We start from the raw sequence: 13,668 nt of genomic DNA, 5'->3' as shown, positions 1-13,668 counted from the left end.
TGCAAACATTAAGAGACAACCACATACACAAAACGGTCTACTGTTTGGAATTTATTGGTTTTGATTTACCTAGGTTATTTCCACTGCGACATGTGGACAAACCACTGTGACTTGAGCCTAGTTTTCCTAGGCTGGAATCTTGGTTTATGCACTCAAAGCTATCTTGCAAGCTAAAATTTGAAGAAAAATAAAACATTAGGTTGAAACAAAAATGAAGTTGATCACCAGACAGACTTTTGCACCTCAACATAGCTGGCTAAACCCTCACCCTACTTCTTCAACTTTGAAAAATCTACAATGGTCTTGATATTGGAGAAAGGATTCTTAAAATACCCTACAATGTCTTAGGAGATTGGTTAAGACTCAGTTCACATGCCTGAGATTCCCCATGCAAAGCAGGATATAGGCAAATCAGATTTCTTTATTGGATTAATAATAATGTCCTGCACCTGGGAATAACTAAAACCAGGTGCAGGGCATTGCAGGTGATCCAGAACACCGCGGCCAGATTGATAACCAGAACGCCAAGCTATGAGCATATTATCCCATATCTCCGACAACTGCATTGGCTACCAATTGTATTTAGAATCCAATATAAAGCAATTATGCTACGTCATCAATTTCTATATGGCACGAATCCCAAATTTTTTAAGAGTATGATGTCTGGTTACCAACCATCAAGATCACTGCGTTCTGAAAATTCAGCACAGTTGATAACAAAGGCCAATCCCAAGTATCTGGAAACGAATGCTATGATCTTTTCATGTGCAGGAGTAAAACTGTAGAATGGCCTTGTTGACCAAATTCGGAAATGTGGCGATAGGAGTTCATTTAGGAAACTGCTGAAAACACAATTATTTGTTGATGCATTTCTTTGAGCATTTGACCTATTGCTTTTATCTGTTCTGACCCGTTTCAATATTTTATGTATGTAACTTTTATTGTAAACAGTTTTGAAATAAAATGGTAAAGAAATTTAAAAAAATAAATAAATTTGCTTATAAAAGCTTATTTTATAAAAGCATGTTACCACCACAGTCAAGTAAGTCTTCTGTGACCCAACCATATGTTACAAAGTTATTTTTCTATTAAGTTTAGTGGTTAAATTTTATAATTCCACAAAGTGTGTAAGAGAAGCTTATTTCTTTACTCTGCTGAAATCCCTGCAATTAAAGTGGGAAATTTTCAAAGTCACCTAACAACATAAGAATAGCCTTACTGGGTCAGACCATTCTCATGGTGGCCAATCCAGGTCCCTAGTCCTTGGCCAAAATCCAAACAGTAGCAATATTCCATGCTACCGATCCAGGGCAAGCAATGGCTTCCCCCATGTCTTTCTCATCAACAGACTATGGACTTTTCCTCCAGGAACTTGCCCAAACCTTACTTAATAACAGGCAAACATGTGTAGAAACAACTATTTGCCATCTGAAAGCTACTTTTCCACAACGAGTCTAGAGTCAGGGTTTCAGGATGTCCAAAATGAATACTTGTATGAAATTATGATGTGTGATGTGATAGCGCACCTGTCTCAGGACTTCCTCATACACCGCAATGCTCTATACACCTGCAATGGCGAAATAAGTGCCATTTCTATCAGACAATGGTTGCCTTCCTATTTTGTACTATATGATGTCTGAGAGTGATTCAGAGATTATAACTACAGCCTCAGCATCCTGTGATTGTGGGTTCAGGCCTACACTGTCCCCTGTGACCCTGAGCAGGCCATTTGGTACCCCATTGCCCAGATACATTAGATAGATTGTGAGCCCACTAGGGCAGATAGGGAAAACTGCTTGAGTACCTGAATAAATTCATGTAAACCATTGTGAGCTGCCTTGGGAGAACGGTATAGAAAACTGAATAAATAAATTTGCATACAATGGAGAAACTGCATGCAAATCTCTCCCATGCATATTCATTGTGGATATCCTAAAAACCTGACTGGCTTTGTGTGTCTTCAAGTTTATTTAAAATTTCTTATACCGCCCAATCAAGCCTTCTAGGCGGTGCACAAAAACCTCAAAACAATGTGCCAAATAAAATACAATTTAAACAAAAGCAGACAAGGGGAAATGACAATATTTAAATACCTTGACGGGTGGGAACAAAAGGAAAGAAGGGTTTAAACTACAATTGATAGAACATATAAGGAAAAGAATGACAAAAGGAGGGGGGAACTGAAGGTAAAACCTTTCTTGAATCTAAGTCGTCCTTAAAAGGACAGTTCAAGTTTTGGTTTGAGAACCTCAGGCCTAGAGGTACATGCAAGGTTCTTCAACAGACACCGTTTTTGGTGTATGGAGTGGCAACAGTCTCAGGTGAATTGTTTGTCTAAAGCAGTGTCTTGCAAACTTTGCTAAGCCGCGGCACACTAAATGTGGCAGCTGTGGCTCAAGGCATCTGGAAGTGCGTGGATGTCAACACGATGACATCACATTGACGTCCACGCATGCAGGGCTCTGAGCCGCCAGTGGGGGATATTGGAGGGGAAGCCACGCGGAGAGGAGAGGCGCCAGCTGACTGCCTATAGGATGTGTTCCTCACCGTGAGAGGCACGTCCTGTAGTTAGTAAGGCGGCCCTCTCCTCCTCCCTCATGTCTCGCGGCACACCTGGAATCTCAGGCGGTACACTGGTCTAAAAGGAGTAGGAGAAAATGCATACAGATTGCATTTTCAATCTATGCACTTTGCTTTCCACAAAAACAAGTATCCACAGAAAATCCAGGTGTAAATACCTGTGTGAATCCATATGGACAAGTACACGCTCTCACTCTGAAAACAGGCACAAGTAAGAAGTGCCCACAGAATTTGCCTCAAAATTCATAGTTTGAAAATTCCCTCAGGGAGCACACTAGCACCCTTATGTGAGAATAGGCTGCCTACTTGTCCTGGGATAAATGTTTTTATGGAATTCCCTTCCAAAGTATATTTGACTAGAACCCACCTTGCCTAGATTTAAAAAAAACTACCCTACAGACCTATTTCTTTAGCCAAATGTTCAGGAAGACTGGCCCTGACTCCAGTGTCCTGTGAAGACAAACCATTGCCTCTCTTCTGCATTTGATTCTCTCCCCACTGCTACCCGTAGCTCTGGTTGTACTGCTTTGAAATGTATATGAATTGCAGAATATCAAATTTGTGAACAAAACAAGCAATAAGAACAACCCCAGTTGCCAACTCTTTTTCCCCAAAAATTAATATGACTGAGCATGATACTTCCAATTTTCATGTAATTTACAAGTAATTCTACAGTATGAGAAAACTTATGCCACCAACCAATGTAACCTAGGAAACCTTGACAGAAAGTCCACAGATGAGAAAAAATTTCAAAGGAAAATTCTTACGTATTTGTGCTTCCAGAGAAGCTACCCACTCTAGCTGAAAACACTTTACTTAACATCAATTGTGAAGGAGAGCTGTCAAGGGAAAGAAAAAAAAAAAAAAAGAAAAATTATCTTAGCGTTATCACTGCAGATCCAACATGAAATTGGACAAATCACAGAGATTAAAGATGATAAAATAAGAATAAACTTACCGTATGTAGTGGATTTTTAAGGTGGAACCTTTATAGCTCATAGCCACAGAGCCAAACATCATTTCTCCCAGCATGTTGCAATCCGAGGCTGGCCTGGTGTACTACATGGATAAAAAAAGAGAAGGCATATCACACACCACACCGAAGCACAGACTCCTTCCCAGAAAGGTAAATGACAACTTCCCAGAGTAGCACTAACCATCCTCACTGGAAGCATGCTGCACTCTGTCCGTGTGAATACTGATCAATTTTTGGCTCAATTTAATTCACACTAGCTGCTCCAAGCATGTTACATTCAGGTACAGTAGATATTTGGCTACAACATACGTGCAAAGGGGGTACCTGAGGAAATGGGAGATAAATTGAGTCGTCCATGGTGCGTCAGTGGTGGACATTGGATCTGAATTCTGGTTTCCCAGGTTCTCAATTCATCTCATAGCACTGATCATAAAGATTCTTTATGAAATTAAGGTGTGTGCCAAATTTAGCTTTACGTTTGGGATTTGGATTTATCTTACAGATACTAAATACAACAACTCCCACCACCACAATTTGTTTATGAAGAGGCATGCAGCCACCTGGGCTGGCTAGGTAACATCTCTGTAGCCCCTGAGCAGCACGAAGACTTTTCCCTCTTACATACTGTGAACTTAGAGAGATTATTTTGATTTCTTTTTACTTTGGATTAATAATGTCAATTTCCTGTAAACTTTGCATAATCATTTGTCTTTTCTGGAGAAGTGGCATTTGATTGATTAATTTGTTTTAATTTCAATAAAAATTTCAATCTAATAAAAGCAGGACAGCTATTAATATGGTGGGATGGTACATTAGAGCAATGTTTTTCAACTCAGCCCTTGAGCACCCCCTTGCCAGTCAGATTTTCAGGATATCCACAATGAATATGCATAAACTTGATTTACATACATTCCCTTCATTATATGCAAATTTCTTACATGCATATTCATTGTAGATATCCTGGAAACCTGATTGGCAAGGGATATGCCAGGACCCAGTTGAGAAACACTGCATTAGTCTTCCCTTCCACCCTCCCCCATCTACAACCAAAAGAAAAAATAACCTCTCCCTGAAATTTTGGCAGGCAACATAATCAACCATGAGCTTGCCAAATCTCAGAAACACTGAGCAGCAGATGGAGATAGGCAAGCATAAAACATTAGTTAGCTCACACTATAGCAAGCCTGCCTTGGCCATACGCACACAAAAAGAATTCTACTCTATGGTTCCAAAAATTATTCATTACCATAACATACTTTTTAAAAGTCACAGATCATCTGGCAAATCCAAAGTCTGCCAATTCCACAATTATCTTGCTTTGAGTGCTAATGTATGGAGCCCTCAAACAGGGTACAAGGCCTAAGCTTCCAGCCACTGGGCCCTTTCTCAATTTACATCAAGTAAGCTCACAACTTCCAGTCCCCCAGTCTCACAAATTTAAATCTTAAATAAACACTCGGATGTTCACTATTAAATAATTCACAATTAAAAAAATAATAATAATAAAATAAAAAATTTAGTGTGCGCATTTTCAATATAGATCCAAAACAAAACATGACCCATAAAGCAAAATGACACACTGTGCCTCCTCGGTAAAACAGTAATACAGGCAAGAAGAGATGAAAGCTACCAACATCAAACAGAGAAAATGACAGTGGGAAAAAAGACCAGTTGAGCCAGCCTGCCCATTACTGCCTCCCAAGAATGCTATGGATAAGTAAAACCTTTTTTCTTCCTTCTTTCTGTTACTAAGGACTCCTTGGTATCTGTTCCATTAAAGCTTGAAAATGACAGATTTCCTCAATACACTCACGCTATGTTAATAACACAACCCCTTATAACAAAACTGATGAGGAAGAGAAATGGTTTCCTTTCAAACTAAACAAATTCACTCATCTCTTTATTCTTCTACTTATTCAAATAAATATTTCTTTCTTTTCTTTTATACAAACACATTCAATTGAAAATACTATAAGATTAAAGTTGGAATACTACAGGGGATAAGATGAAGAAACCTCAAGCACTCGCAGCAGTTTGATTATTAGATGGCTGATAATCTATTATCATAGTTATATTTCAGACCAGTTCTAATAATCAAACAGCCGTGAGCGCTTTAGGTTTCTTCATCTTATCCCCTGTAGTATTCCTACTTTAATCTTATAGTATTTTCAATTGAATGTGGGATGTCAAATGAGGTGTTTGTATAAAAGAAAAAAAAGAAATATTTATTTGAATAATTAGAAGAAGAAAGAGATGAGTGAATTTGTTTAGTTTGAATACAAACCATTTCTTTTCTTCATCAATTTTGTTATAAGAGATTTCCTCAATACGACAAACCCATTTTTCTCCAGCAATTGGAAAAGAAAACACACTTACAGTGAACCGTTTTATTTGACAGCTGAAAATTATCATCTTATCAGCATCACACTTTAAGATAAATCAGCAATTCCCTGTACTTGAGTGTTTAGACCTTTAATATGGGCCTGCCAATCTTTTTGTGGTTGTGGCCCCATAATTGAGCAAATAACATTGTTGTGACTCCCTAGAGGGCAGAGTAACAATGCACCTCATAGTGAGAAAGAAAAGAGGAAGGACCTAGTTCCTTTGCCAAGGTTGGACCCAAATACCCCAGCCATGTATAGAAGTCCCAATAAGGATGAACCCCCATGGATTCAGAGGGGGGGGGGGCGACAACATGAGCCCTTTGAGGAAGTGTCTCAAGGGGGGAGGAGATCCCCTATGGAGATGAAGGTACCCTTGGAACCTGCTACAAACAGCCTGAGCTCGAGGATATGGAGTGGTATGATGCATAACCCACAGAGGAATCTCAGGATATGGATCAGACATAAGGACTCTCACTATCCTTATTGCTTGGTACTGAAACAGTGGGAGGTAGGATAGACCCTTTTGCATGGAAAACCATGCCTGAGGAGTGCTGTTGTCCAATTATCCCGAGTAAGGGTGATGGGGAAGATAAATATACCACTCAAACCTCCTCGGAAAGGGACATATACAATCCAAAACTACATCAATTTATGCCCTATACGGAACAACCAGGGGTCTTTGGGACACTGCAAGGCCTTCCCATCCACCACACACACTACACTCACTCACAACCAGAGAGAGAAAAGAAAAAGAAGTGGAGAAAAAAGCCTCAGTTCAGCTTCATATGGCAAAAGAGAAATATACCCAATTCCTTTTCTTCTTGAGAATTGACAAATAATTGATCTGGTATGAGCTGAAACCTGGAAAAAGGGAGATTTTCACAATGATTTGCATTTGTAAACTAAATTCCCTTTGGGGAGGAAAGGGGAGCTCCTAGGCAGGAGGAATTTACTCAGGACTTGGACTGCCCTCATTTTGTATGAATTGGACTTGATGAACTAATATTTGAGGCACTGACATTTGATTTCAATGATTTTGTCTTGAGCATAGAGAGGACTCCCTGGAAGGACTGTCGAGTTATTAATCACATAAGGGGAGAGGCTCTTTTGGGCATGCAAAAGGAGAAAGATCCAGCAAAGAGTGAAGCTGACAATCTATAGAAAGCTCATCTAGGTCAATTGAGGTTCTTATCTACAATTTGGGCAGCTCTGTTTTAACATTAAGGAATAGAACCTTAAAATGAAAACGAGCAGAGTCCTCAAACATAGAATTTAAAAATGATACTTTAGAAGCATCACTAACTTCCCACTGTTAAAGAGATCATAACTTTCCCCTCTTCCTACTCAGCCCCATCCCAAACAAAAACAGCAACCACCATCTAACCTACTAACATATATAAGTGCTATGATCAGCCTAGTAAAATTGAACTCCCTCCCAGATCCTATAACCTACACAGACCAACAACCCAGCATATATACCCTACCCAAACATAGTACCTCAAAAACCTCAACTAATCCACACAACACTCAAACCTTCCCAATCAAATACCAAGCAATCAGAGACATAACAACCTAAACACAAGAAGTAACCCAAAAACATACACAATTATCTAACTGTAACCAGTGCACACAACATGCCAAATGCTGTAACAAATTCAAGCTCAAAATATTGGTAAAAGCATTGTAGCATGGAGAGAACAGTCCACCTCGCAGTCCTTTCATGCTACAAAAGCATAATGGCAACAAACACACTAGAACAAAAGACAGCCGACTGCAGTATTCTTAGGCGCAATACATTAGATAACTATAACTTTACAGGTTGAACAATGTGAATAGCTAAGCCCAACCAGAGTTGTCACTGAGGCAGATTCCATCTCCTATCGAGAGGGCTGTAGCATATCAGAATCTTCAAGAGTACAAGTTGAATTTTTGTAAGTAACTTGCATAACAGCCAGGAACATAAGACCATACTTAGCCTTTAAAAAAAAGGAGACTATGATAACATGAGGAGATTGTTAAAAAAAGAAAATTAGAGCAGCTGCCAAGGTCAAAAATTTGCATCAGACATGGATGTCATTCAAAAAGAACATCATGGAAGCCCAGACCAGATATACTCAATGTATTAAAAAAGGAGGATGGAATACTAAATGGCAGCTGGCATGGTTAACAAGTGAAGGAAGCTATTAGAGCTAAAAGAAAATCCTTCATAAAGTGGAAGAAGGATCTGACTAAAAATAGGATAAGAGCATAATGGAACGGCATTTTCAAATGCAAGGGACTAGTAAGGAAAGCAAATAAAGAAGACTGCATTGGAGACAAAAACCACATAGAAACATGACAGCAGATAAAAGCCAAATGGGCCCATCTAGTCTGCCCATCCACAGTAACCATTTATCTCTTTCTCTCTATGAGATCCCATGTGCCTATCCCAGGCCCTCTTGAATTCAGACACAGTCTCTGTTTCCACCACCTCTTCTGGAGACTGTTCGCGCATCTACCACCCTTTTCGTATAGTAAAACTTTTTAGGTATTATTAGAAATAAGAGGTGGGGAAAATAAATTAGTTGGATCACTATATGATGAGGGGTAAAAGGTGCAACCAAAAACAAAAGAAGGAAACTACGGAGCTGATGTTCGGGATGCTGGGATTTTATTGAGTTTAATGTATAGATGTAAATATATATACAATCTCCAAAATCCACACTGACTTGGAAAGTGTGGACTCAGCACGGGTCATGTTTCAACTTAACCATCTTCCTCAGGGGTCCTAAGGTATCAGATTAAAATAGGCAAATGTGGATAGTGATGAAATGCACTGGAGGGGTAAAAAGGGCACTTGCTGAAGACAAGACCACAGTGGAGAGATTAAATTAATTCTTTGCTTTGGTCTTCACCAAGGAAGATGTGGGGAAGATACTGGTACTAGAAATAGTATTCAATGCTGATGAGTCAGAGAAACTGTCCCATTGTATCTTCTGGTGTCATAGAGCTTTGTTTCAATTTGGCAAACTGAACAATATCAATCACCTGGATTTGATGGTATACATACCAGAGTACTGATAGAATTGAAAAATGAACTTGCAGAGCTATTCTTATAATTTGTAATTTATCTTTAAAATCCAGTGTGATACTGGAAGACTGGAGGGTGGCCAACATAATGCCAACAGGTTTCCAGAAGTGATCTGGGAAAATATAGGACCAATGTTGGTGCTGGGCAAAATCTACTACATTTTCTTAGACGGGGAGAATAAACATAGAAAACAAGATGGCAGATAAAGACCAAATGGCCCATCCAGTCTGGCCATCCACACTAACCATTACTCTCTTCCTCTAAGAGAATCCCATATGCCCATCCCAGGCTTTCTTAAATTCATACACAGTCTCTGTCTCCACCACCTCTTCCAGGAGACTGTTCCATGCATCTGCCACCCTTTCTGTAAAATAGTATTTCCTTAGATTACTCCTGAGCCTATCACCTCTTAACTTCATCCTATACCCTCTCATTCCAGATCTTCCTTTCAAATGAAAGAGACTTGACTAATGTGCATTTACATCACGTAGACCTTTTAAATGGAAAGAAGATTTTAGGAACATATTATTGGCCTTGAGGGCTACATAGAAAATCCTCCTTGAAGAGGTTAACATCTTATAGTATGTACAAAGTGTAGTAAGATCTTTGAGAGGATAAAAAGAATGAGATATTTATTAAAAAAAAAAAAAAAATCAAGCTGCAAATATACTGCTCATTTTCAGACCTTCAAGTGTTCACCTTACCTGGTACTTGGGGGGTGGTTCTTTGGCATGCTGGGTACAGCCAGATGACAACACACCATGGGAAGAGATGGTGCATGTTCCACTGCTGCTAGTCTGGCAGCATTTCGCCAATGTCTTCACTTGCACATCCTCCAATAATTTCTACGTTAAAAACAGGTTGACAAAAAGGTAACATGAGTCTTGTTTGCTAGCTGAGGTCAAATCTAGCACCTTCACAATGAACATACTTGTCAGGCTTAAAATTAAAAATATCAACATCTGCAAGCACTGAAAGGTAAATCTATGTGATAAATTAACACAGCCCTTTTTTTTATTGAATAAATTTTTCTTCCATGTAGCTCTCCTCATCATATAGTTCCCAGTCTATATCAAACATAGAAACATTATGGCAGATAAAGGCCAAATGGCCCATATAGTCTCCCCATCCGCAGTAACCATTATCTCTTTCTCTCTCTGAGAGAACCCAGGTGCCTATCTCAGGGCCTCTTGAATTCAGACACAGTCTCTGGCTCCACCACCTCTTCTGGGTGACTGTTCCATGCATCTACCACCCTTTCTATAAAAAGGTATTTCCTTAGATTACTCCGGAGCCTATCACCTCTTAACTTCATCCAATTGCCCTCTTGTTGCCAGAGTTTCCTTTGACATGAAAGACTTGATTCATGCACATTTACATTATATAGATATTTAAACATCTCTATCATATCTCCCCTCTCCTGCCCTTCCTCCAAAGTATACAGATTGAGATCTTTAAGTCTGTATCCATATGCCTTATGATGAAGACCACACACCATTTTGGTAGCCTTCCTCTGGACCTGACTCCTTCCTTTTTATATGTGTTTTTAAAGTGCGGCCTCCAGAATTGTACACAATATTCTAAATGAGGTCTCGACAAAGTCTTATACAGTGGCATCAATACATCAAGTTCTCAGATATCTGCTGATACCATAGCTCTTTCCTCACAGTGAAGACCAAGCAATGGAACTGATAATGCTAAAAATATGAAGTTATTTAACTGTAGCAGGTGTTTTCCCAAGGACAACAGGACATTTCTAGAAGCTTTTCTTAGATCGACTGCACATTCCTCCCTGCATTGTTGCACAAAGACCCTTTCATGTTACTATTAAGAACATAAGAATAGCCTTACTGGGTCAGACCAATGGTCCATTAAGCCAGTACCCCGTTCTTATGGTAGCCAATCCAGGTCCCAAGTACCTGGCCAAAATCCCAAGGAGTAGCAATTATTCCATGCTACCAATCCAGGGCAAGCAGTGGCTTCCCCCATGTCTTTCTCAATAAGAGACTATGGACTTTTCCTCCAGGAAAACTGTCCCAAACTTTTCTAAAAACCAGCTTACACTATCCGCTCTTACCACAACTTCTGGCAATGCATTCCAGAGCTTTAACTATTCTCTGAGTGAAATAATATTTCCCCCTATTGGTTTTTAAAAGTATTTCCCTGTAACTTCATTGTGTGGTCCAATAGTCTGTAATTTTTGAAAGAGTGAAAATCGATCCACTTGTGCCCATTCTACTCCACTCAGGATTTTGTAGACCTTCAATCAGATCTCCCATCAGCCATCTCTTTTCCAAAGCTGAAGAGCCCTAACCTTTTCAGTCTTTCCTCATTACGAGAGGAGTTCCATCTCCTTTATCATCTTGGTTCACTCTTCTTTGTAAACTTTTCTAGTGCCGCTATATCTTTCTTGAGATAAGGAGACTAGAACAGAGCTACAATACTCGAGGTGAAGTCGCACCATGGAACGATACAGGGGCATTATATCTATTCTTAGTCTTGTTAACAATCTTCAAGGGGTTGGTATGTAAGGAGTTCTATCCAGCTATGCACAGAGGTCTGCTACATGTAAGCAAGCATTTGGCTTTCTCCAAGAACAAGCAGAATAGCAAGTCCTGAGACTTCCAAAACACAGAGGTAAAAATGGAAGACCTGCATAGCCATATCTTTCTTGGAAACAGGCTTAAAAAAAAAATAGACAACCTGGAAAGGAAATAGAATGAGCCCTGGAAGCTGAGTTATGAATTTCACTGATTTTCTGAAGCCAGAATAACCAAATCTACTTCCTGGCTGTGTGATGAAGAAAATTTGATTGCCTAAAAAACATTCCAGTTCACACATTTATAGTTTGTCAGATGTTGTTGTATTTTATTTATTGTGAATATTTCTTTGTAAACTGCTTAGTTGTAGGCGGGTTATAAATGCATAAAATAAAATAAATACCATCTTAACAGGAACAAAACATCTCCACAAAACCATGAGACACGCACACAGAACCAGAACCAGAGTATAGCATTGAGTGAGAGATCATTTTTAGTGCCAACACACTTGTCCTTGTAAATACTTGTCCTTCCAGTAAGTCAGACAAAAAAAAAAACCTAACGAAAAATAAACTTACTACAAGGAAATCAATTTTTCCTACCTGTGAGGCTCCTTCCTCAATTTCACGAACAGCTTTTGAATCAAACAAGACTTGTCTGCCCCTCCTTTCACAATCCTGATACACGATCAGTCGAATTGAGCTCAGATCAAATTCGGAGCATGGCCAGCTGTAGGATGAACACAGTGAGATTATTCAGTCAAAGCGCTGAAGGGAAGGAAAGTAACACTCGTATGGATGACTGGGTGAACCAAACCTAGACAGTGATCATTTCAAATCAAGAACATGGCACCCGTGTCTGTTCGTAAGTAGCAATACCTAGAGAAGAAAAGGCTACGCTTAACAACTTATTATGAAGCTGGGTGTTAAAGTACTGTACTTTGCTGCATCCCTCTTCCCTAATTAATCTGCTCCCTAATCCTAAATTTTCCATTGGGTCCTCTAAGCACTCTGAGCCACGACTCAACTCCATCACACAATACACAAAAATCTTGCCAGAACAACGACAGGCTACAAACTGCAGAAAATTTTGTATGGGATTTTTTTCCCCTTTAATTCCTGTCTTTTTCAATTCCTACTTACCATCTCACTCAAGAAGTATCCAGAAATACACACTTGGCTTCCCAATCATTATGAGAATTAAAACTATATCCAATTCTTGTTGATTTTTTGCTTTCTTATCTGCAAAAATTTGGAATAAGCTTCCATTGGAGATTAGATTACTTTCTCAACTAACAACTTTTTGGAAAATGTTAAAAACTCATTTAGTCCAGAAATCTCTGATAGATTCAACTGTTCCAAATTAATATTTGGAGTAGAAATTTTTCTTTACTCTTTATTTGAATTAGGAAATCTTGTTAACCGAGTTGAGCCCTTCTTGTGAGGGATGAATCGGTATATAAAACTAAAGATTGGATTGGAACTCAACATAGTTACTGGATTTAATTCAATAACATGGCATCTTCTACCCATAAAAACTAAACACTAGCTAGCCAAGTTCTTTGACAGCATAGAATTACAGTGTAATGTGTTTTCAAATTCATATTCCATTATACTTTGCAAGACAAGGAAGGAGATGCAGCAGCAGCACCGAAATCAATGAGAATTTAACAAAACCAAGAAAAAAAAAATGTTTTTCTCCCAAATCTCAAATATATGAAGGTAGGGTGGATACATAAGGTCAATTTGGCAAGTTTCACTAGATGAACTTGGGGGGGGGGGAGGGGAGCAAACAGAACAACTTTATCCTGAAGCTAATATCTCAAAACCTGACAGAAGTTCACCACGTTCACTAATATCTACTTATCGTACACAGAGAAAGAGTAGGTAAGTGACAGCTTGGAAAAATGCCAACCCCAGAAGAGGCCTTGCTGCCTTATAAAATCTGTCATCTAGTTAAGCATGCCTTATCTCCCCATTCAGGACTTAAGTCAACAGTGTGTGTGCTCTGTAACACAATTGGCTGCTAAACACTGGAAAAACGGGCATCTGTTCTCTGTTGACTTAGCTATGCATCTCAGAGTGGCTCAGGCATATGTTGTTCTTCAAATATTACTGC

At 39.2% G+C, this 13,668-nt stretch overlaps 1 protein-coding gene across 4 annotated transcripts in view; it reads right to left on the bottom strand.

The window, feature by feature from the left end:
• Positions 1 to 13,668, bottom strand: part of FNIP2 (folliculin interacting protein 2) — a 122,847-nt gene that overhangs the window by 53,656 nt on the left and 55,523 nt on the right. For 3 of the 4 annotated variants that reach the window (XM_033941472.1, XM_033941454.1, XM_033941479.1), the window contains exons 2-6: positions 12,153 to 12,279; positions 9,715 to 9,855; positions 3,539 to 3,639; positions 3,348 to 3,419; positions 70 to 170 (exon numbers count right to left, since the gene is read on the bottom strand). In XM_033941472.1, the coding sequence (XP_033797363.1) occupies positions 70 to 170; positions 3,348 to 3,419; positions 3,539 to 3,639; positions 9,715 to 9,855; positions 12,153 to 12,279 (542 nt within the window). Of the gene's footprint in view, positions 1 to 69; positions 171 to 3,347; positions 3,420 to 3,538; positions 3,640 to 9,714; positions 9,856 to 12,152; positions 12,284 to 13,668 lie in introns of all 4 variants that reach the window. The other variant, XM_033941462.1, reaches the window with a different exon arrangement.

This window comes from Geotrypetes seraphini, chromosome 1 (genome assembly GCF_902459505.1).
Source record: "Geotrypetes seraphini chromosome 1, aGeoSer1.1, whole genome shotgun sequence".
Lineage (NCBI taxonomy): Eukaryota > Metazoa > Chordata > Amphibia > Gymnophiona > Dermophiidae > Geotrypetes > Geotrypetes seraphini.
The sequence above is the reverse complement of the archived record's forward strand: the minus strand, read 5'-3'. Positions and strand labels throughout refer to the sequence as shown.